Source organism: Falco peregrinus, chromosome 5, assembly GCF_023634155.1.
Source record: "Falco peregrinus isolate bFalPer1 chromosome 5, bFalPer1.pri, whole genome shotgun sequence".
NCBI classification, from domain to species: domain Eukaryota; kingdom Metazoa; phylum Chordata; class Aves; order Falconiformes; family Falconidae; genus Falco; species Falco peregrinus.
Genome location: NC_073725.1, coordinates 83,469,800 through 83,492,107, shown reverse-complemented (window position 1 = coordinate 83,492,107; position 22,308 = coordinate 83,469,800). Strand labels below are relative to the sequence as shown.

At 41.4% G+C, this 22,308-nt stretch overlaps 1 protein-coding gene across 4 annotated transcripts in view; it reads left to right on the top strand.

The window, feature by feature from the left end:
* Positions 1 to 22,308, top strand: part of PRKAR1B (protein kinase cAMP-dependent type I regulatory subunit beta) — a 100,775-nt gene that overhangs the window by 70,325 nt on the left and 8,142 nt on the right. For all 4 annotated transcript variants that reach the window (XM_005228962.4, XM_055805636.1, XM_055805637.1 and 1 more), the window contains exons 8-9: positions 6,546 to 6,606; positions 10,157 to 10,278. In XM_005228962.4, coding sequence (XP_005229019.1) covers positions 6,546 to 6,606; positions 10,157 to 10,278 — 183 coding nt within the window. The remainder of the gene's footprint in view (positions 1 to 6,545; positions 6,607 to 10,156; positions 10,279 to 22,308) is intronic.

Sequence of the window (22,308 nt, the reverse complement as noted above, 5' to 3'; positions counted from 1 at the left end):
CCACCATTATGTGGCTGGTTTTTCTGTACTCAGTTTCAAGATGTAGTAGTAGCTGACTTTAAATTCCAGAAACATGGGTTTCAGCCACTTAGCCCCTAACCTTATGTTTCTCGAAAGTTGCTGGATATTTGGATGTAGAAATGCTTCTGCCTTTAAATAAGGGGAAATAATATTTAAGATATCTTTTGTAATATATCATTTAAGAGGGTTTTAAAACTTGAGAGTGAGCAGTTTTTTTTTTTCTGTTTGCAAATACTTTTGTCCAAGAGATCAATGACCTTTTTCTCCCAAAGATACATTTTTTTTCTGTAGTCAGATAAAGCCTCTCCATAACCCAAGATAGTTTTTTCTTTCATCTGCATTCCTTCCCCGCCATGACCAGCCACATGTTTTCTTAGTCTAGTGTTGAAATTTTATTCAGGTTGTAAATATTTATTTCCAAGTTATGCCTTCAGATCCACACTTGCCCAAAAGATTTTATCCTGTCATGAGACACTTGCCTTTACCTCATTTCTCCTTGCAGGCTCTATTTTTGTTCTTTGCTTTGCATTTAGTAATTTCTAGTTTTTATTTCTGCTTAATGCTATTTTCTGCACTTACGTGTCTCATTGATCCTGACTGGTTTATGGCATGAATAAAATGCATCTCAGGAGGTTTGGGAGTTTGGGGTTTCCTTTTTTTGGATGGACAAAGCCTGATGCAAAAATTTCCTGCTGGCTTTTAGTTACACTTGTCATCCATTTATTATTTATCCTGTCTCAAAGGAAGTTTGTTAAAACAGATATATTTCTTTATCTTTCATTGTCTCAGCTTAGGTACCCTGATGACTTGAAGGTCACATTCAAGTTTGTTTTAGCAGCTGTGGTGATTGTAAATGTTGGGATAATTCTTGCTTTTCAGGATTTGCAGTGAAATTGCTTGGCTTTCACTGCAGTTCTTGACAACGTATTATACCATGAAATTCATTGTGCTAAATGGATTACAAAAAACCACTTCAACACGTTCCCCCCTCAGTACACTCACGAATTATCTGTCCATCTGTGTGTTCCATTTATTTCCTAAAATTATCTGTGCTGAGTTGCATACTTTTCACTCTATTGCAGAATTTTTTATATGTATGTTCTCTGTGTGTGCACACACACTCACACATTTGTGTATATATTCTATATTTATTTGCTTACATTCTTCTGGGAGGGATGCAAAGGGTTTTTTGTCATAGGATTCTCATGTAATTCAGTTGCTGAAATGTTGCTGCTCTTTTCTTATCATTTGGGATTCAAGAGCATCACAGAGCGGGGAACATCCCAGGGCAGCACAATATTTGTATTCTAAATATACCAAATACCACAAATACCAGAGAAGCAAACGTCTGTATCCCAACATCAGATTGATCCCCCAGACAATTCAGTTCCCAGACTAAGGAAATCTGAAGTATTAATTGCTTGTAATTTCTGCTTTAAGAAGGCTTGATTCAGGATAATTTAACTATCCTCTAGTTCCCATGGTCCAAGATACCTGGTTCTGAGAGCGAAGTTGCATGGGATACAATACTTTTTGCCTATTTGGCAAACTGCTTGCAGAAAGGGACTTGTAATATTGGGATGTAAGTCATGACAAATCAAGGTTAGTCAGCTCCTAATGTTATGCCTCACTTTATTTATGCTATTTTGGCTTTGTTTTGTCACCTTTTCACAGCTTTGAACCTAAGAACAAGTTCTTCAACTAGTGCCTTTTTCTACTTATATAAAATAGTAAGAAGACTTTGTGTTGCCATAAAATGTGGGCTGTGTGGTAGCCAAAACATAAAGCAAATCTGAAGCCTGCAATCCATCCAACATCTGTGCAATATAGCACTGGGATCTTGTGGGCTATTTTGTTTTCATGGCCAGTGTGCACAGTGACTCTTTCTTTCATGCTCCTGTAAGAATGAACACCCAAATCATCATTCAGTATCAGGTTTATGGAGGGATTAAACAGGGCTGAAGCAGTCCAGAAGGCCATTCCGGCACCTCCTGCCAGGATAACTCTTTTTATTTGAAACTTGAGCCATGCTTTGACTTTGAGTAGCCATTTGTTAGGCGTCATACTGAAGATGAGGATTTCTAGGAAGAACCCAATCAACTCCACCTGAAAAAATGAAGCAAGAAAGAAGACATGAAGCGTGCTGGAGAGGCAAATCAAAGAGGTGGGCAGAGGGGAAGACAGAGACCAGACTGGAAGAATGGGAAGAAAAAATGGAAGAAAACAGGGGGAATGAAGAATGGGCAATTGGAAAAGAGATCCAACAGCCCTATTCAACAAGACCTGTTATAATCTCTGGGACTTTTTTCCTAGCCTGTGTATTGTTTAAGCTAATCTTAAGGCTTGCTGCAATTTGTAGTGGTCCTAAAACTGGCTTTGAGCTCTTTTCTGAGTGGATTGGCAAATGCAAATGGTCTCGTTTGTCCTTGGGACTGTTTCAGGGAGGAGCACTGCAGCTTAGAATATTAACGAGTCTTCGTAGTTAGCGGGAACCATTTTTTCAGAAGATGAGCTTGTGCATGACAGCTCAGAACTGGGGAGAAACTGAACAAAGGAAAGGGGAGAGAAGGAGAAGGAGTGACTATTGAAATAAGATATTAATAGGTTAGAAAAAGCAGAATTAATAAAGACTTTTTAAAACATGTCATCAAGAACCCTGGCAGTGCAGAATTATTCATGTACATTTACTATTGTTTTTATCTGGCTCAAGCAGTAAGATTTCTACTGCTTCCCTTGGGAGACTTTTCTGCAAGAGAATAATTCCTACGTTGGGAAAACTCTTTTGATATTGATCTTAAATTAGATTTTCTTCATTTTGCCCTATTACTTTGAGTTATGTCAAGTTATGCTGTACTTAATTGCCCTCTCTTTCTGTCATATATCTGTAGATAATTATTACTGTCTACTTAAAACCCTTGCAACAATGCGTGCTAGCTCTGAGGATGACATACCAGTGATCCCAGTGTTGAGCTAACATATACAGGCTGAATTTGTTTTGCTCCTTTCTTATCATCTCTCCCCAACTGTTTTAGCATTTCTTCAGGCTCTGTGTGGTTTGGGAGCACTGTTCTGGAGGAGAGAGTACCAAACCAGAGTGTAGCACGCCAGGTGCCGTCACATCTGAGCCATGGAGATGTAGCCTCTAAACTTCATTCCTGGATAATGTCTTTGAGTATACAGACCAGAATAGCCTTGGCTGTATTCTTGTTGCAGTCTGATGTTGCATACCTGGTCTCACCTACTGTCTGTAAATCTCTTTCAGCTTTACAACTTTCCAGTTTTCTTCTGTTCATCAAATATCTGTGCTTTAGATATCTTTTTCTTTGCATTTCTTAGCTGTGTTTTCCAAATGGAAGCTCATTCTATTATTTTCTACTCCCATTTCTGATGTCTCCAGGTCCGTCCTTGTTATTTTCCTGCTCTGGCAAGCTTTCACAGTATCTCCTAGTCTGCAGATATCGTTACTGTCTTATTTGTTGCTCCTTTTAGAAGATCCATGAAAATATTGCATAAGAATTAGCACATGTCCCAGGGAATGTGCCGACTGACAGTTCTGCAGAAATGACTTGAAGGGTAGGAGCAGTAGTTATGATGGTGATATGGTGATATGTACATTTATACAAGTATAAAAGGGACATTGGGAGTCAGGCGTGACATGCCTGTGGGAGGGGATTAGAAGGGAATATTAGGCTGATCAAGGAAGGTGGGAAGCAGGCACGTTCTCTCTCTTTCACAGGGAGAAAAAGATAAATAATACTGATGGGAATACGCACATGCTTTGGTTGGTTGTAAGATTTCTGCTGTTGGTTTGTTTTTAGCTTATGTTCGCTCAAAATCTCTTCCCCTTGCTCTGCTTGTGAAATCTTGAGCAGGAAAAGACACTCAAGTGAAAACAATGTGTGTGAGGGTGAGCCAAGCTTTTCCTTTCTGGAAGAGAAATTGGGATCTGGTTGTGCCAATTGGGATCCAGCTTCATGTGCTCTGAAAACGCAGAGAAAGCTTCTGTGCCAGCCTGGGCACCCTTAGGTGAAGCTCTGCTGTCAGGTGGCTCATGCACCCTGGAGGCTGTTGTTCTCTCCCCTGGGAGAGATGGAGGGTTGGATGGAGCCATCCGGCAGGGTGAGTGATGGGCCATCAGTTGGGTCACCTTGAGTTTCAGTGCGTGGGCTGGGAAATGGGACTTACAAGTCTCAACCACTGGTTCTTCGCTGGGCTCTTGTTCTCCCTTACCTTTGTGGTATCGTTCTGAGACATGGGATATTTAAGACAGTGTAGCTGTGCATTAAGTGGAGTCCCACTGAGGTTCTAGAAACAGCTACAATACAAAAAATGATAACAGCACATTTAATTAATTCTTTCCACTTCAGTTTTGCTTTTGCACTTGTCTTCACCATGGGTTCCGTGCTGCTGCCCTGGCTTAGTTTAGCCAAGACATAACCCACCTGTTTTCCTGTAGGAAGTGATGGGCTTTTGCTCTCTGGGCCAGGTGGGATGCCTGCAATTCTTACCTTCCTGGGTCTTGTCTGCATCTCTAAATACTTGAAGCTGTGGTCAGGCGTCACTTATGGCTACTGATTACTGCTTCTTAAAATTCATCTGTGTCCGCAAGTCATTTAAAAAGCATTTTCCACATCTGGCCCTGGGTGCCCCAGCCCATCAGACTAAACCACCAATCTGGTTTTCCACAGCTGTCAATTTTGCTAGTCTCGTTTCCACTCGATTGCAGGGAGGAAAGCAACAACTGCGCAGTGTCCAGTTTTCCATTCTTTGTCTCGCAGCAAGCTGTCAGGATCTGGCATGGTTTGCAGAGCCTCCTCCGTTTGAAGTTTTTTTATTTTTTTCTTTCTGGCACTTCAAATGCTCTCGGGGGCCCCCGAGGTTGAGAACCAGGTTTGTCAGACAGAGAGGTCAGACAAGGGTTACTGATGCTATCGCTCAGAGGCAAACTGTCATCACCAGACTCGGAAATTATGAACAGGGTGTGGAGGGGGAGACCTCGGTAGCTGGTGCTGCTGCTGATCCAGAGATACCTGGGAAGAGTGGCAGCTCCTGCTGAAGCTGCGGCTGGTTTGGAGCAGGGATGGCCCAGGAGAGAGGCACAAATGGGACCTGTCCCCAGAGGAGAGCACCCGGCACCTTCTGCAGGCGCCACAGCCAGAAGCTGGAGCCAAAGCCTGTTGATGCTGGTGGAAAGACTCATATTGCTTTGGTGGTCGTTGAATCAAGCCTCATCTATACAGCACATGTAGGAAGAGGGACAATGTTTATTTCTCAGTTATGTCATTGCACTTGAGTACATTAGCCTTTCCCCTTTGCATGGGTAGAGCATTTCTGAACGCTTTCACATGGAGGGTGAGATGTTTCTTCTTTTCCTTTCTCTGTTCTCACTTTCTGCCTCTGCTTCCAGCACTTACAGTGCTCCCTTGGAGGAGGAATAGAGGAGTAGCTTTTTCTATGGCAGACACTGACATTTGCTTCTGTCTTCTCTGCCCAGCCTATAAATAAAAGCCATCTTTATTTCTCCTTTCTTCAGAAGATGAGTATGTCATCTCTGTGCTATACTCCTGCTTTGTAGAGTTGACTGGCAGGCACCAGGCAGCCTTCAGCATCCACAGGGAATCTACCCAGGCAGAAACAATGCAGGCTGGCACATAACAGTGTGGAGTAAACTGCAGGGTACCAAGGAAGACCCTGGAGTTCCTCTTTGGTACCTGGGAAGCTTTTCTTTTCAAGTCATTTGTGTCGCTGCAGAAGGAGTTAAGGATAAATTAATTATTTTTGGTAAGACTGCATTGTATTTATTTATACCTGAACGTCCTTCAATAATGGATGCTGGAATGGCTACTTAGGATTTCTATGTTTGTCAAACACTATATTAGCAGAAGGTGTATCTGTAACTTATCACACGATAAAATCTTAGTAGAGTGGGAATGACTGTGCTGGTGGCTGTGTATACATTGATGGATTGTCTGCTCCAAAATGCTTAAATCTTGTTAAAATAATAATATGAATAGGTTGCTCAGCAGTAATGATACATACAACAGTACACAGAATATAGACTAAGCTTAAAGATAAACGCTTTTGGCATTGAAGAGACTTTAACCTAAAAGGATGGGACCCGTGAGGGGGACATTTAAAGTTTTATCCGACTTTGTAATCGTAAATTCCCTTCTAGTGGGGCCTCATTGGTAACAAGATATATACTGAATTAACTAAACAGTTAATTGATGAAGCTCTCTGGCTTTAAAATATGTGCCTGTAAATAATGGATACAATTCATCCATGGTGTCCAGTAACACCAGTGAAGTCAGTGGAATTACACCAGGATTGAATTTGATTCCTTCTTTGCCTATCAGCAGTACAGCTCGCCCATTTTATGGGGAAACATTTGCCTTAGGCTGTTTATACTGGCTATGCTTAAGATTTGGAAGGGCAGGGGAAAAAACCAGAGCAGCTGTAGGGAGAAATCACAAAAATACCTTGTGTAATGCTCTACCTCCTTTTTCTCTCTTCTTTAATAATAGGGCAGCACGCTGAGAAAGCGGAAGATGTATGAAGAATTCCTGAGCAAGGTCTCCATTTTGGGTCAGTTGCCCTTTGGACTTGCCTGTTAGTTCCTCTGTTACACATGTTGGCAGAATGAATTTTGGTCTTTGATGGCACAATGAAAGCAATGGTGGTCAAACAGAAGGTCTCACGGTTGTGTCCCTTCCAAAGGAATGAAAGCATAAAAGGCCCTTTTTAGGACTTGTTTTTCTCCTTCTTTAATATGCACAGAACATGTGTTTGAAGGAGAAATCTTTCCTTAAATACGGGAGCAGGCATGCACCAGTAACCTTTTGGTAGCTGCTATTGCAGTACGGATTATATGGATAGAGGAGAAAGCAGTGCACAGATATGAATTTGTGATAAAGTCTAGTTACATCCTCCAGGTGATAGGTGAGAAGCTTTTTTCTGGAAGAATACTGTATTTATGTGCATAAACAAACTAACCTTAGAAATCAAAATGGGCTGATTTTTTTTCTTCTGTGTATTTTATAGCCCATGTCTCACATTCTTAAAACATCTGTTTAGCTTCTTGTCCTTGGATTTTGTTTCCCTTTGATTAATGTGATAGCCACGAAATTTGGACATGTTCTTGATGGCCTTCAGTAGGAAAAACAACAAACCCATAATGCCTGACCAATCAATCACCATTAGGAGAACAAAAGCTTCTAATGAGGAGGACAGTGTTAGACAGTACAACGAAATGTTGATTCTGTAGGAGAAACATCATGTTTCTGCTGGGGCTATTTTGAAAAAAACAGTTCAGGTTTAATTTGCTAGATAATTAAAGTATTTATATTTCTACATAAGCAATTTCCGTTTCTTGTTTATGGTATTCAACTACCATTTGAGCCTGAAATATGAGAGTGTCTTAGTGAAAATACACTTGAACTTCTGAGGGGTGCTACCCATGAAATTTTCAATTATATTTGTATGCTTAAAGTAAGGCCAAGTGTGTTGCTCACTTACTAATGAAGTTTTGTCATTTAAATGCCTTCTTTTATGCTTAATTTAAATCTTCCTAAATTAAGAGCACAAATTATACCAAATTACAATGAGTATTTAAAGAAAAAAGGATCTCTGCACCTGCACTAATGAGGGGCAATTACAACAATGAGACATCTCAAAACAATTCCAGAGTAGAAAGGTTATTCAAAGATGTGCTTCCTTAAACATGCAGTTTGCAATGTAATTATATCCTAGTTTTTAGTACGGCTTTTGAATTTCAGTAAAAAAAAAAAAGAGGAAGGATTTAAAGATTTGAACCTTTTTTAAGCACGGAAAAGCAGTGGACAAAGTAACGCATCATTTCAGGAACAGAGGATTTAGGCGAAATGTGTAAGGATCTGTTTCACATGTCTAAAAAGTAGATGGCACCTGAGAAACAGAGAGAGATATCTTAGAAGTCACAACACAGCACTGAGGAGTCAACTTCACTTCAGGCCTTAATGTGGCCAGAACGTGGTGATTTCTTGGTGGAAAAACTTCTACCTGCTTCTTATATTTATTTTTTTTTTCAAGGCCCTTCCAGTGTCTGTAACTAGCCATATAATTGTAAGGGCCAAATTTAAAAAAAAATAAAAAATCTAAGGATTTTTTAGATTATCAGTAGCTGCTTATAGTGTATCGAACAAGATACAATAAAGCCGTTTTAACTCTTTCTTCTGGAGTTTAAGTAAATGTAAAGCCATGAATTGTTATGTACAATTTAGAAATTGCAAAAAAATTGCATATGGTCTATTTTATTTGATACTTGACTTTAACTCTGCAACTAAAACTTTAGGAGTTTTATTGTGTACAATATTCTATATACTGCTCTGTTTGCAAGAATCATTAACCAAATGTGGTGATGCAGTTCCCTTAGACAAAAGAGAGATGCTTTGTGACTAGAGACAGAATTAGCTTTGAATTTTTCATAAAGCTGCTGAAGAAGTTGTTTCAAGAGACTCTTTTCATTGTTAATTACTGAGTTGTTTTTTTCTAAAAAAAGATAAAACCTGCTCTAGTCTGTATGAAAGAGTTTTAAGCTTTTTTTTAGTCAAATGGAGCACTTTTTGAATGTTGCATTGACGATATGGGCTCGGTCTTTAATATTAATGCTTCGGCAATAAAGGTCACAAATACACCAGGTACACCAGGAGAGTGCATATGTGGGGAAAATATTAGAAATAATTATTTCCCAAACTGCAACACAAAGTGGAGTAAAAACGTGAATACATACGGGTGGCAGGCTACTCAAAACTTACCTTTGGTGCATTGATTACTTTGATCTGGTTTTGTTATCAGACTCCTTGTGCACTTCTGAGCTCAGCCAGAAGGCTTTTTAACTTTTAAGGAACAACTCTCAACCTCACACAGTACTTCTAAGCAATATTTTGAACAAAATGGGAAACCAGAGTCTGGAGAACAGCCCAGATCTAATCCTGGTGTCAGAAGCCATGTCTTGACTTCTATTAGTTCAATAATTCATAATAAGTAAGAATCAGCAGAGCTCTAGTACATGGATTTTAGCCCAGATTTTTAAGGCAGTGAAGGTTATATCATTGTATTATCTGTTTCTTTTAATAACTTTTAAACCTGTCACTTCTTTCAGTCAAACCTGATAAAAGTAGAGAAGTCCAAGTACAAGTCATTGTCCTGAATTCTCATGTAAAGGGACAGAGGAGAGAGACACAGGTTGGCACCCCTCCCCTCCCCGAGGCAGGACAGGTAAAATTCATCCCTTGTGAATGCAGGAGGAGCAAGGCAGTGGGACAGCCAGCAGCCCTGGCTAAGCCGCTGTGCAGGCTGTCCCAAATTTGCCGTCTAGGTGTCACAGGGGATTTGTGGCAGCGGAGGTGGGTGGTCAGGCCACCCGGCCACAGGAAGCAGGCTGTATTAGCTCTATTACTCATAAAATACACTGGTAATTTTTTTCTTATTGTCGTTTACATGGAAGTTTTATAATTTCTCTCTCTGAGCGGGGGAATGAAAAGAAAACCACTCTGTAAACCGTCCCGCTGGCAAATGAAGCAGGGGTGCCACTTCAAATCACTGTACTGAGCCTCTGCTCTCACTGCCACCCATGCTACCTGGGTCCTGCTGTTAGCGTCAGTGGTGTGTGGTGTCACCCACAGGGGAAGAGTCATCTTCTAGACTGGCATTTTTGCATTGCATTATCTAGCAGCCCATCAGGAACTGGCTGAGAGCAACTGATGAAAAGACAGTAGGACTTGTTCTGACATCTGGTGTGGGATGTGGTAGAGAATCTCTGTGCTCCCGTATCGCTGGTGTCTCCAAACAGCTCCTAGGCTGCTCCAATCTGCTGCAGCATCAGGGCAGCACAGATCAGATCGCAGGCATAGGGAACCAGAGCCAACTTTTTTTGTGCCCAACTTTTAAGATTAGTATCTGGGTGGTTGCTAAAGTGTGTAAGACACAATAAATACATTCATGTTTCCCAACTGGAGGTTCATGCAAAGTGCCTGGATGAAAGAAATGTTTCTTGTATAACAGAACCAGGCATAACCGAGCTGTCAGTTTAGATACGAACCTTCAGCCAAAGTTAGAGTCTTTTTATAATAAAGCTTTATGATCTTCAATATTTTAGAGTCCTTGGACAAATGGGAGCGGCTGACAGTGGCTGATGCCCTGGAACCTGTCCAGTTTGAAGATGGAGAAAAAATTGTTGTGCAGGGAGAGCCTGGTGATGACTTCTTCATTATTACAGAGGTAAGATTGGCATCTTGATAAGCTGTCATTTCCTGGTAAAGATCAAGACTTTGTATTAAAGGAAATCGGGTTCAGTTAAATCTCTTCTTCAGCATAAATCCAAACTAAGCCCACTCAAATCAGGAGAATTGCTCACAATTCAAATGAACTCAGACACCAGTTCCATGGAAATGTCTTAAGTGGGACGATCCCTGATTTCCAGTAAATTGAAGAGTCAGAGGAATTTTGAGGTGTGTCTAGTGCCTTTACTGTTTGAAGGTTTGTTTTCTACATGAGATTTTTCTTGTTCCAAATCGCCAATACTTCAGCCAGGCTGGCCAGCCACACAGTGCATTGATCATTGTTCCCAAAGGGACTTACTTCGGAGATCAGAAACGAAAATCTGTAAACTGGAGCAGGAGACCTGATCTGAAAATGGATAATTTGTTCTTTGTTTTGCCTTAAACTCAGTCCAAATGGCTGAGCCATTTTCTTGTTTACTGTCACACAGGCAGACAGATCTGTCAGGCAGCTGAAAACGCTGACATCTTTTTGGGAGATTATCTGACACTTCAGTTCCACCATCCCACTTCTGCAAACAGATGCTGACAGGGTTTTTTCCCTCCTCTCTGACATAAATATTTAGATCCTTGATGTCTCATACAAATACCTAGCTGCTGTGATATAAAAAGTTATAAAAAGGTATTGGAGAGTCTCAGACTACGAATAACGAGACAGCATTAGGAAATGGTTGTATTTGTATTGAAGTAGGACCTTTTCACTACCAGCTATGAGTGGGCATACACAAATCTATAGACCAGGAATGACCAAAATATGGCTCTGTGGTGACAGTTCAAGAGCATATGCCAGGCCAAGTATTACATGACCAGCAACGAGGCAGCGGTGGCACAGGAGCTAGGAGGTGATCTGAATCCCTCACTGTGAGAGAGGGTGGGTCAGATGGTGTAAGGGAGCTGGTATCATTGTCTTGCCTTGGGATCCAGTTGTATGTACACAGACTACATCTTTGGCTCCATCAGGCTGCTGTGCTGTCATGTGGTTTAGGAGGAAAGACCCTGCCCCACTCTGGTGATAAAGAGCTTGTACAGCTCCCATTCTGGATGGCTTAGAGGCCAACAGGTTTTTCTTTGCTTGGTCCTTATCTGTAGATTTTTTGACAGGTGCCTCTATTCAAGGCAGCCAGAATTTGGTTCATAATCAATATCTGATACTTAAAATTTCGTCATTCTTTCCTCTTGTGTCTTGGAAATACATATTTGATTTATGAACATCATTTTCCTTCTGATGCTCGCAAAATTGTCAATGCAAATAACTGCACCTGTACGTCACACAGTTAGACAGGTAAGGAACTTCAAATATGTGATGAGCAGTGCCCCTTCAAAATAACAGTGTCAGAATAAAAGGGACTAGTTATTAGATAGGATTTTTTTTTGTCAACAAGATATTTAGTATATAAGAAAAAATTAGGAAATGTGGAATTTTATTTCTACTAGTGTTATTAGGTGCGCTGTTCTTCCTTGCAGCGTGAGACTAGGAAAACCTAATTTTCTTAGCCATCGAATCCCATGTGGAAAATTGGCAGCTTGCTTAAGAATTACCAAGGGCCTTTCTTTTCCCCTTCTTGATGGAACAGCTGTTAAGACTTGAATGGGTAGAAAAGTATTAACACTACATACTGCATAATCATAAACTATCTGCTCGCCTCACCCTTCTGCTATAAATCTAACATAGTTTCACACTTTAGAAATTGCCTGTATTTTTCTACATTAAAGAATGAACATCCAGTATCAACTGTTTCTTGTGCTGCAGTAGTATTTCTGCCTGCTCACACATAGTTTAAGCTTCGTATTTTAAACCTGAGTTCTCAGGAGTTTACATCTTTGATGTTAAACTTTTTTGCAGGAGAGTCGATGCGAGCAGCCAGGAACACATTATTCTACAAACTGGTTGAAAGTAGTTTTGGCTGGTTTGTTGTCACAGTATGTTGAAAAGCCATTAGCTTCTTTCGTATGTTTTTAGATGTTTGTGGCCTTATAATCCAAAACACTAGAAATGCAGCCAATTTGTTTGGCTGCTTTATATGCAGAAACCATTTCATATATCACCGGAATGCAGTCTCCTTTGGAGCGCAGCACGTCCAGTAGTACAAAGCTAAATTTGCCACAGTTTTTGGGCAAGATACTCATTTATTTTAAGCCACGGTCATCCATGGCATGCCTTAGACCAACCAGTTATCAATTTACAAAGCTTTGGTGCACCAGCACCACCAATACTGGTTCCAGGTAGGATCTTGTCACTCCTATCATAAAAGTTTCTCTAAGACAACCAGGACTCACACGAGGATTTTAAGTTGCAAGTACAGTTTTGTACGAACTTCATAAATTAATCGTTCTTTTCTGGTTAGCCTGCAATGCTGCCTTCCCCTGTGACATCCCTTTGGGATACCATCTTTTGAGTATATTGGTCCTGCAGAAGGACATAGGTTGTGAGGGAATTGGCACCTTCAAGATTCACAGACTGAAGAGCAACCATTAATCCCTTTTGAAAGGGAGACTTCCAGCCTCGGTAATGATCAGAACAGCAATTCTTGCTTTAAACTGGTTAGTATGGACGAGAATATTTAGTCTCCTCCTTCTGTCAAGCAAGCACATTCACCTTTTCTCTGTTTTTCTTAGTGTAACCTTTCTTTCATGGCTTTCTGTCTACCATCTCGTCTCCAGCGTTGCAGAAATCGTAGAAGGGTGCAGGTTATTTGAGGTGCAGGCTGTATGCATGAAAATGCTACAGTGCCCCATGGAGAGCAAGGCTGCAGCAGGAGCTCAGCCAAATTATTAGAATAATAGAAAATGTGCACAGGGAAGAGTCACAGGAAATCAGATAATTTTAAGTTCACTGCTCACAAAGCTGTTTAGGGTTCATTTTTTGTTAAAAAGTGTAATGAGAAAAGTATTACCCTGAGATTCCAGGACAGCTACAGGTTTTCTGCCATCTTAAATCTGCACAGGCACTTGTAAGATGTTTACTTGCAGTGGGTTGGGTGCTTTTTCATCTAAATCTTAAGCAGCCTTCAACAAGATTTAGTTTTAATATTCATTAATTTAAAGGCTGTGATTTTTTCCAGAGATAGAATTATTTTAATTTTTATACCATATTCCTTAATTTGAAGATAGGATCAGAAGTGAATGTCTGCTTACAAAAGCAAAGTAACCACTACAATGAGATTGATTTACTGGACTTGAAACTGGTGTTGAAAAAAAAGAAAAAAAGAAGCAGCCCTACAGTTTCTGTCTTTTCAGATATTTCCAGGTCTTATTTTCCCACTATGGTTTTCACACAACAAACTTGGGCTTTCCCAGACCAGACAGATGTGGAATGTATCTGCTGGATTCCAAGGTCATGGAATTATCCCATATGAGATTCCTGGCACAGAGGTGAAAAACTGTAAGCACCATGAAACAATTGTTGCCATAAAGAATTATATTTTGGCAAGCGTGAATCATAACAGATGTACAGTTTCTAACAAATAAATTTGCAGTTGTACTGTACACTGCCACACTGTGTACCCAGCAGTAGGGAGGGTTTATTCATCTGACTTCAGATAACGCAAATATTTTTAGCTAGCATTTTAAAGTGGTAGCTTGCAAAGGCATGTGAGCTTTGCAGAGTTAAATATCCCAGCAAATGTGAAGACCCTTTAAATGAAATGCCAGTTGAAGTTGAATGGGGGCTGATTTTATTCCCAACTCGTGCTTTGCCACTGACTTCAGCTGAAACAGTAGTTCAGACTAGTGGAGTAGTGCTCTGAAACTGGAAAGAAATGAGGTTTTGCTGTTGTCTAGGTTACTGAGAAAGGTAGTGACAATAGTATTAAAAATAGCGGTTATGATCATGTACCACTTCTTAAGTTCAGCTGCCAGCTTGGCTGGGTGGCGCAGTACCTCGAAGCCTGTAATGCAGCTGCCAAAAATGCAGGGACCTGCAGCCGTGAAGTGCCCTGCTGGGTCTTCCAGCTCCCACCCCTCCCCATGTCAGATCATTTGGATCTACTTTCCATGACCGAGCACCGTATACGGCACACAGATATTGTCACGGGACTCCGCTGACTGTGCTCAGGGAGTGTTTTAATCTCAGTTGCATACTGAGAGCTTGCTGAACTGCTGCCATATGGCCCTAATACTCCATAAAGTTTGACATGGCTTAAGAAAAATGCGTGCATAGACGCAAACGTACGCAGGTGTAGGAGGAGAGAACAGCAAAAGGTTTATAATAGTGCCACACTGCACCCGAAGAGCACAGCTTGTAACTGTCCTTTAAATGTGCTCTCCGCAGCCTGTCATCCCCTCGGAGGACGGCTTGGTTTAAGTGGTGCAGACAGCAGAGAAATAAAACTGCACAAGAAGTAAAACATTTCCAATTAATAGCTGGTCGAGCTGCCCAGCAATAGCATGCAGCAGCCTAAAAATAAAAGACCTAATAATAGAAGATAATTCACAGGAGAAAATTCAAGGAGAAATGGACCCATTATGCCAAGTAGTTTTACATTAGACTTTTGGGTTTAACTTTAAAATTTAGTATATTTAATCGCAGATTAGTGCTAAGTTACAAGGGGGTAGTTGCACCCTCCTCTGCAACTCCTTTGTGTAAAGCACAAAAAATCTGGGGATTTGTGTTCTCTGTTGTTATCCTGCTGGCTAGAGAGGAGGCAGTCAGGGCATCTGATTTTCAGTCTCATCTGTATTATCAGTCCAGTCTGTGGGCAGAATGTTACCCTCCCTGCTTTTCCATCAGTGGGAATAATCCTAATGACGCTCCATGAAAGTGAGCAAAAGCTTAATGGGAAAAGACAGAAAGTATCCGTCAGTACTGAAACCAGGCGATAGGACTAGTAAAACTGACAAATAAAGAGAAGAAAATTCATTGATGATGCAGAAATCCTTCCAAAATTAATGCATAGAGCTGCCTCATTGACAGAAATGAATGAAATGACTTGATAATGATTATTTGTCCGGCGCTGTTCTTGCTGATCACATTGAAAACAGTCTTGTAATCCTCAGGGGGCTGCTAGCTTTCTTGCTGCTGTTGACATTTCAAGTCAGGGCCACAAACTGGCTCCGGTCTGGGCAGGATCCGCTGCGAGTTCTTGCTGAGAGTGTACTTGAGATACTGTCCTGTAGGTGAAATCAGTGTTTCCAGCCCTGCTGACACTCTTGGCACGCTATGGAGCGTCTCTATACAAATGCAGTTCAAAGCCTTGTTAGGTGGAACAGTGTTTGTAAACTCTTCCTACCATGGCAACGTGCACCAACAGAGGAAGGTCCTCGGTGTAACTCGGAAGGGCGCTCCGTTCTTCATAGAATTGGGCCTTTTTGTAGGAAAAGTCGACTTGAGTCTTCAATTGCACAACAAGCATCTGAAGATTTATGATTTAAAAGCTCCTTAAGAAGTAACAGAAAAAAAGAAAAATAATAGCACAATTGTTTCCTGCTCCAAATTGTTGCTCTTTGACTTTCTAACCTAAGAGAGACCCCTTTGGCACCTACCGCTGCAACAGGCAGGAGAACTACAAAGTAAACCTCTTCCGTATAGTTAATGAAGTCACTGCCTTAGGCACACTCTGCTATCACACCTGATAATCTCTTTAAAAACACAGTGTGATTAATTATTAATTAGGAAGATGAATGTTGTCTAGAAAAGGAGTTTCAAAGGCTACAATCCGAACTGCTTGGTGTTACCGGGGTTTTGTTGATACCAAAAATGTTTGTCAAAGGCAGTCTACAGCGACTCCTAATGTACCTAATAAACAAAATATGCCGAATAAACAGAGCCAGCCATCACCAAGGGCTCGTTTTTAGCTTTCCTTGTTTTTAACTGCAGACACATAATTTCTCATGGAACTCTTACAGGAAAGGTGCGTTCAGTTTTCTTGATATCACCTAGTTGTGCTGGAGCAATAGTGTTTCCGTTGGCCATGCCTCAATGTTCATCTGTGCTCAGGGTGGCATTTTTAATGGCCAGCTGACGTCAGAGACTGGAAGGTAGGTGTGTGATTGGGTCCCATCCTGACTGGGGATGGAGGTGAAGTGTTTTGCTGTGTCAAAGGGCATTAAACATCAGCTTAGTCCAGCTCTTGTTAAACTCAGTTTAACTTTGACTCCCGTGGGCATTGGATCAGGCTGCATATATACATGCAGTATCTATATACACGCAGTCTTGAGCGTATCCTTCTCTCTCCTCTGTCAGAAAGGGGCAGTGTTTCATAGGAACCAACTGGCTGCTCCCCTTCTTCTTCCCACCAGCCATGGAGGACATGTCAGTGTCTGCAGCTTTTGGCCCTTCCTTCCAACTCTTTTCTCCAGCCCCACTAATAACCACCGCAATGCTGTCACCTATGGTAAATTCTGCAAAATCTGAAACCTCAGAAGTGATGTGGAATGGAGCATTTTCTTAACAATTTTGTGAAATTGTTAAGATTAGTCAATATTTCTAGTCTATTTTAGAACTTTGCAGATTTTGTTCCTCATTTGTGGCAGAAACCAGGACAACTGTATGTAAATTCTGTGAGTTGCTATGAACCAAGAGACTGGAGAATAATGTATAATAGTTTAAAAATGTACGGTTAAAAAAATACTGTCAAACCCAGTCATGACTCAATCTTGAGTCCACAATCAGAATTAAGTCCTCTTGCATCATCTTCCTCCAAGACCATTAAGATCAGCTAGCTTTTGTAGTATGAAAATGAAGCTTTTTTTAAAAAAACAGTCTGATGCACAGGAAAATGATGTAAAAGCAATGAGCCCAGCCAATAGTTTGTTACGGAAAAAAATCTCACCTGGATTGGCACATCCATGTGGTATGCCCAAATAATTTTAAGAGTCATAGTGACTCTGGTATATAATATATATAAGCTTTTAACCAGCTACTTGTCTGTCTTACATGAACATCTCATGAACTTCATGGGGTTTATCATCACTACACCTGTGTGGTGCAGTGGGATGGTCTGAAGCACAGGCACAAGAATCGAGTAGTTCTTCATTCCTGCTGAAAACAACTAATGGGAATTAGACACCTTGAAGGTCTGGCCCTTCACAGAAGGTCTAAGGCAGGGAAGCAGTGTTAACCCCATGGCCAGCATCCCAGGCTAACACATCGACTGACCATCCTGCTTGCTTTATGTTCAATTTTACCACCCAAAAAATGATGGGTATTATTTTCTACTGCAGGTTATGTGGAAGTTACTTGGCACTTTGTATTGCTAACAGAAATTGGCTTATTTCTTCCCTTGTTTTTCTATAAAAGTCTTCCATAAATCAAAGGTTGGCAAATAATAAAAATCTAGGATTATTTACTGGCTAAAGGAACATTTGCAATGTCTTTGGGTACATAGTTCAAAGGATTTGTCTTCTCTTGGAAAGTAGCTCTGGAGCTGCTGATCTTTAGCTGTAAAATAAAAGCCATCCCAGGAATGATGCTATCAGCAGTCCCAGAGGGCTAAAATGTCAGCTGAGGAGCGATCTAGTGGTCTTCCAGGTCACTGGGACTGAGAACATCGCTTATGCCAGTATCATGAGGTACGTGCAGGACCTGCCATGTTACTCTGTCACTGGGACGCTGGTAAACTTAGGTCTTGAAGCAAAACCACCGGGAGGATGCAGTGTAGCCGTACCATTCTCAAAGGCTTAAAAGTAGTTTTCATAACCTCTCTTTTGCACATGCTATACCCAGCGCAAAAAAAAAAAATTGTGTATGAATGTTTCCCCAGTTCACTTTTGACATGACAACTTGTGTAGGAGTCTTCAGTCTCATTCAGCTGTAATTTAAAACATCTGATTTGTAAACCCATAAAATTGAAGTTTATGCTGGAAATACAGACACGCCCTGGCCTTTTACCACTATAGGATATGTGGAAAACCGGGAGATTGTTTGGCACGCAGAGAAGTAAAACCCGAAGTTAGTAATTGGCAGTTTCATTCTTAATATATACGTGCTCCAGTTGAATTTTCATAAAAATCAGTGCTAGATTTTCTCTGTGTTCTAAACAGCCTGTGACTTTCTACGTAGCTAATACTGGCTTTAAGGAATGGTTGATGCTTTGACTCTTCTCTCTTTAGTCTTGTCCAGTAGTGCCTTCCTACTGGGGAAGTCTCCAAAAGCAGCGGGGGTTCCCAGGTAACAAAACACCTCTCTGCGAGTAAGGAGAGCAGCACAGGCTGTTTACCCCTCAAGGTTTTCAGGAGGTTCTCAGGATCCTTATAAGCTCTTTTGGCATTGAAGACTGAGCTCACAAGCCCTGATTCAAAACACTTAGTCAACGTGACCAAGAACTTTATGGCCTGAGGCACGTTAAATCTAAACTGAAATTATAGGCATCTGCAGTCTTAGGAGCTAGGAGCTCTGTCATGAGGAGTGCTTCTCTGTCTTTAAGCAAAAATACTGCAATATAAACAAGACCTGAAATACAGCAGTGTCTAACCTAGTGGAAGAAGAATGGAGAATTTCCTAATCCCTGCTGGAGTTCATCACTTTCTCTGGACCGTGTTAAAGCTGTCCCTTCCTGAGATGGCTTTTGTCCCTCCTCTGCAGATACTGCTGAGGTGACTGCAGATTTGTGGGAAGAATAGACCCCTTAGGGCTCATTCATCAGCTGTGTAGCGTGGATTTTGGGGAGCATGCGAGGCTGTCCACAGTGTGCCCCAGGAAGAGGCAGCTTTGGGCTCATGAGATTTTTGCTTCTCAATTTCAGAATCTGGTCCTTTGAATACATAAGACTCACCAACTGAAAGGACTTAAGGAGAGGTTTCCACGGGGGATTTTCCTGATCTCCGTGATAAACTCTCTTCTCTTCTTCCCCCACTTTGCTCCAAGTTTTATTTTTTGCTCAGAAGCTGTTGCCCTAGCTGGCCACAGCTGCTCGCCCAGCCCTGGTCACAGCATTAGTTACGAGACTTTAATGACGATGTCTGTCTCAGCTTTTTGCTTGGTCTGGTTACTTCAGCATCTACAGAATGTTTTCACAAAGAAGCAGATGGTGGTAGGAGTAATTGGGCCGTAAAACAACATTAACAGCTAAAAACGATTTTCACCAGAAAGGATTCTGCGGGCAGGGTGAGGGAGGTGCAGCACTGTTTTCTTGTTTTCTCTCCCGTACATTCAACCCTGCCCCGGCTGTAGGTGGTAGCGCTCCGCACTGTCTGCTTCCAGGAGATGAGCCCTGTCAGGTCAGTCACAAATATGAACAGTTGATGAATAACCCATTACAGAGTCACTTTTATGTTGACTCAGTGGATGTTTCCTGGCTTCAGAGAGAGTCAAGATAATGGCTAGCTTTGTAGAAAGAAAGAATCTCTAAAATGCAACATTTTTTTTCCTTTGTGACTTTTATTGCTTTGTACGCTGACATGTCTGAGGGAGGAAAACAGTGTCTTGTTGCCAATAATCCACAGCGTTTGGCACAGACGGTCTTTAAAATCTGGCACTGGGATGAATATTAATTCAGTTGTTTTCCCACAGAAGCTACTGATTAGTCAAGGCCAAGTATCACTGAGATGATTCATTAAAACCCAGCATCTGAGCCCACCTTTACTGAGTGGATCTGCTTTTCATCACCCCTGCGACAGGTGGACTGAAGGTGTAATAAAAGGGACAACCAAAATCCTAGAATGGAGTAAAGATAAAAATGCAGAGGGACCCCAAAAGCTGGGCTGTGGTGCAACTGCTTCCCAGCTTTCTAGGCATGGAGCCAGGACAACTAGCCAAGGAGGATCACGCCCAGGCAAGGGGCTCCTCCTGTGGCTCAGAGCTGGTATCCGTATCCCTCTGTCACCATCCCCTTGCTCCCGGGCTTCCCAGTCCTAGTTGGCAGCTGGGTGGTATGGAAGAGAAGCTTGGGACTACTGTGGCACCAAGGCTGGGAGCACAGAGGCCACTGCAGTGTCTCTCCGCCTGTGGTGAGGGATGGTGGTGACTGTCGGTGAAGTCTTGAGTCCCTCAACACATGGACGTGCCTCTGTTGGACACCTGCATGATCTAGCCTGATGTTAGCTGTGCTGCTGTGGCTCAAGGGCAGCATTTTGAAGTCAGAAGACTATAAAACTTCATGGCTTCATTCTGAAAAGCCTTTCAACAGAAAAGGCTAAAAAAAACCCCAAAATCCCAATTTTTTATTCTTTTATTCTTTGTGCAAAACCCACTTTATTTCACCTAAGTACTTCAGGAGTCTCCATGCATGAAGCGAATGGCAGTTGGTACAGTATATTCTGCTTCTTTTGGCTTTTGGCTATGTTGACTGGTCTCTCTCGGCCTGAATCTTGTCTTCTTCCATCTAATAATAAATTATTATAATTAATAATAAATTCATAGATAAAACAGAAAACAAAAATTTGATTAATTAAATAATAATAGTAAAATATTAAACATTTATTTTAATTCAAGGGGGTTACATAGCTACAGCACAGGTTTAATGCAGACTGTATCAAAGAAGCACTGAAGGGGAAGGTTGTCTGAGATACTGCAATGGGAGGATGAACAAAACGATTGAAAAGGTCTTCCCGTGTCAAACATCTACAATTTTAAATACTGAACGATCAAGACAAAGGCGTTTCCTGGTGATTAATGATGGGCTGGGTGTAGTCATGTCTGGGCCTTAACCCTGGCCTCTCGTATATCCCTAGGAAATGCCCTGTGGCTCAGTTGTTTCTGCTGTTCTGAGCTACACTCGGTTTATGATTGATTGTCATTTTTAAAAGTACCTTTATGTTTGTGGCTATTCTGGTGACTGCTCTAGACAGCTTTGTTCCTCTCTCTTGCCTCTGGATGTTATTCCTAACCTAATATAAGTGTGCCTAAGCAGAAGGGGTGGAAATTTAGTCATACATACGGTAGTCGTATGCAGGTGTGATATAGCCGGTGCACAGGGCGAACTGCAGATTGTTTGATAATCAAGCGTGGCTGTAGAGCTAATGTATGGGATCCGTGCCAGCAGGGCAGTGATGTTCGCCTCCCATCTTTGCTAGATTGCAGTGTGCATGAGTATTGTTGAGAATTATGACCAATAAGAATATGATGCATTAATGTTATCGTGACAACGTAATGATAATCATATACATTGAGACTGTGGTTGTTGCAGTATAAAGGCCCTTTTTGCAGCATTGATCCCTCTCAAGGAGCTTGTATAGGTGTCATGGTGCACATGTCGTTACATTAATGTTGCATTTTGAGCTCATTTGACGTTATATTATTAAACCTAATGATACTCCCAAGGTGCTGGCTTTCTGAAAATGCACTGAAATGAGCAGCACTCACGATTTCCAGAGTCACAACCAAGTTAAAAAATGGAATGTGTAAAATGGTGTACATTTGTTTTCGAAAGCTCTCAGTAGCTCATTAGCTCGGGCATTGTCTTGCACTGTAATCTGTAGTGAACCCTAATGGATGCAGGAAGGAGATAAACTTGCTAGTGATAAACAAACCAAACAACCACCACTTTTCCAGTCGGTGCAAACGTGGGGTCTGTTCCTGTAGCCCCCTGCAACCCACCCCACAGTCATTACAACAGGTGCGTCATAAACGAGAGCCATAAAAGTAAAGTTTGCCAAACCGGGCCAAAGTTGTTTGAAGTTTCACATCAGACAACCAACTGATTTAAATGATAACTTTTTTAATTGGGAAGTGAAACATTAGCTGACAGATCATAGCAGGTCTCGCAGATTCAGCAGGCAATCACTATTTCCAGGAGTTTTGTAGCAGCAGGAGCTGTAGCTTTTGGCTCTCCTTAAATTAAGGTAATGATCTGGAGATGCTCTGTGAATGATTTAATCACGTGTGAACCAGTAAGCAGGCAGATATGATTAAATCAGGTGCAACTTATTATGGTTGTAGCTATCATAGTGTAAGAACATTCCCCAGGGTATTTGTAGGTAGGTGAATGGTGTATTTTATTAGGTATCTCTGGAGAAACAGCATCTTGAAGAAAGGCATGTGTGCCTGAAAGCTGTTCTCCCTTTTCTAGCTATGCCTGTTGGTCTAATAAAAGGT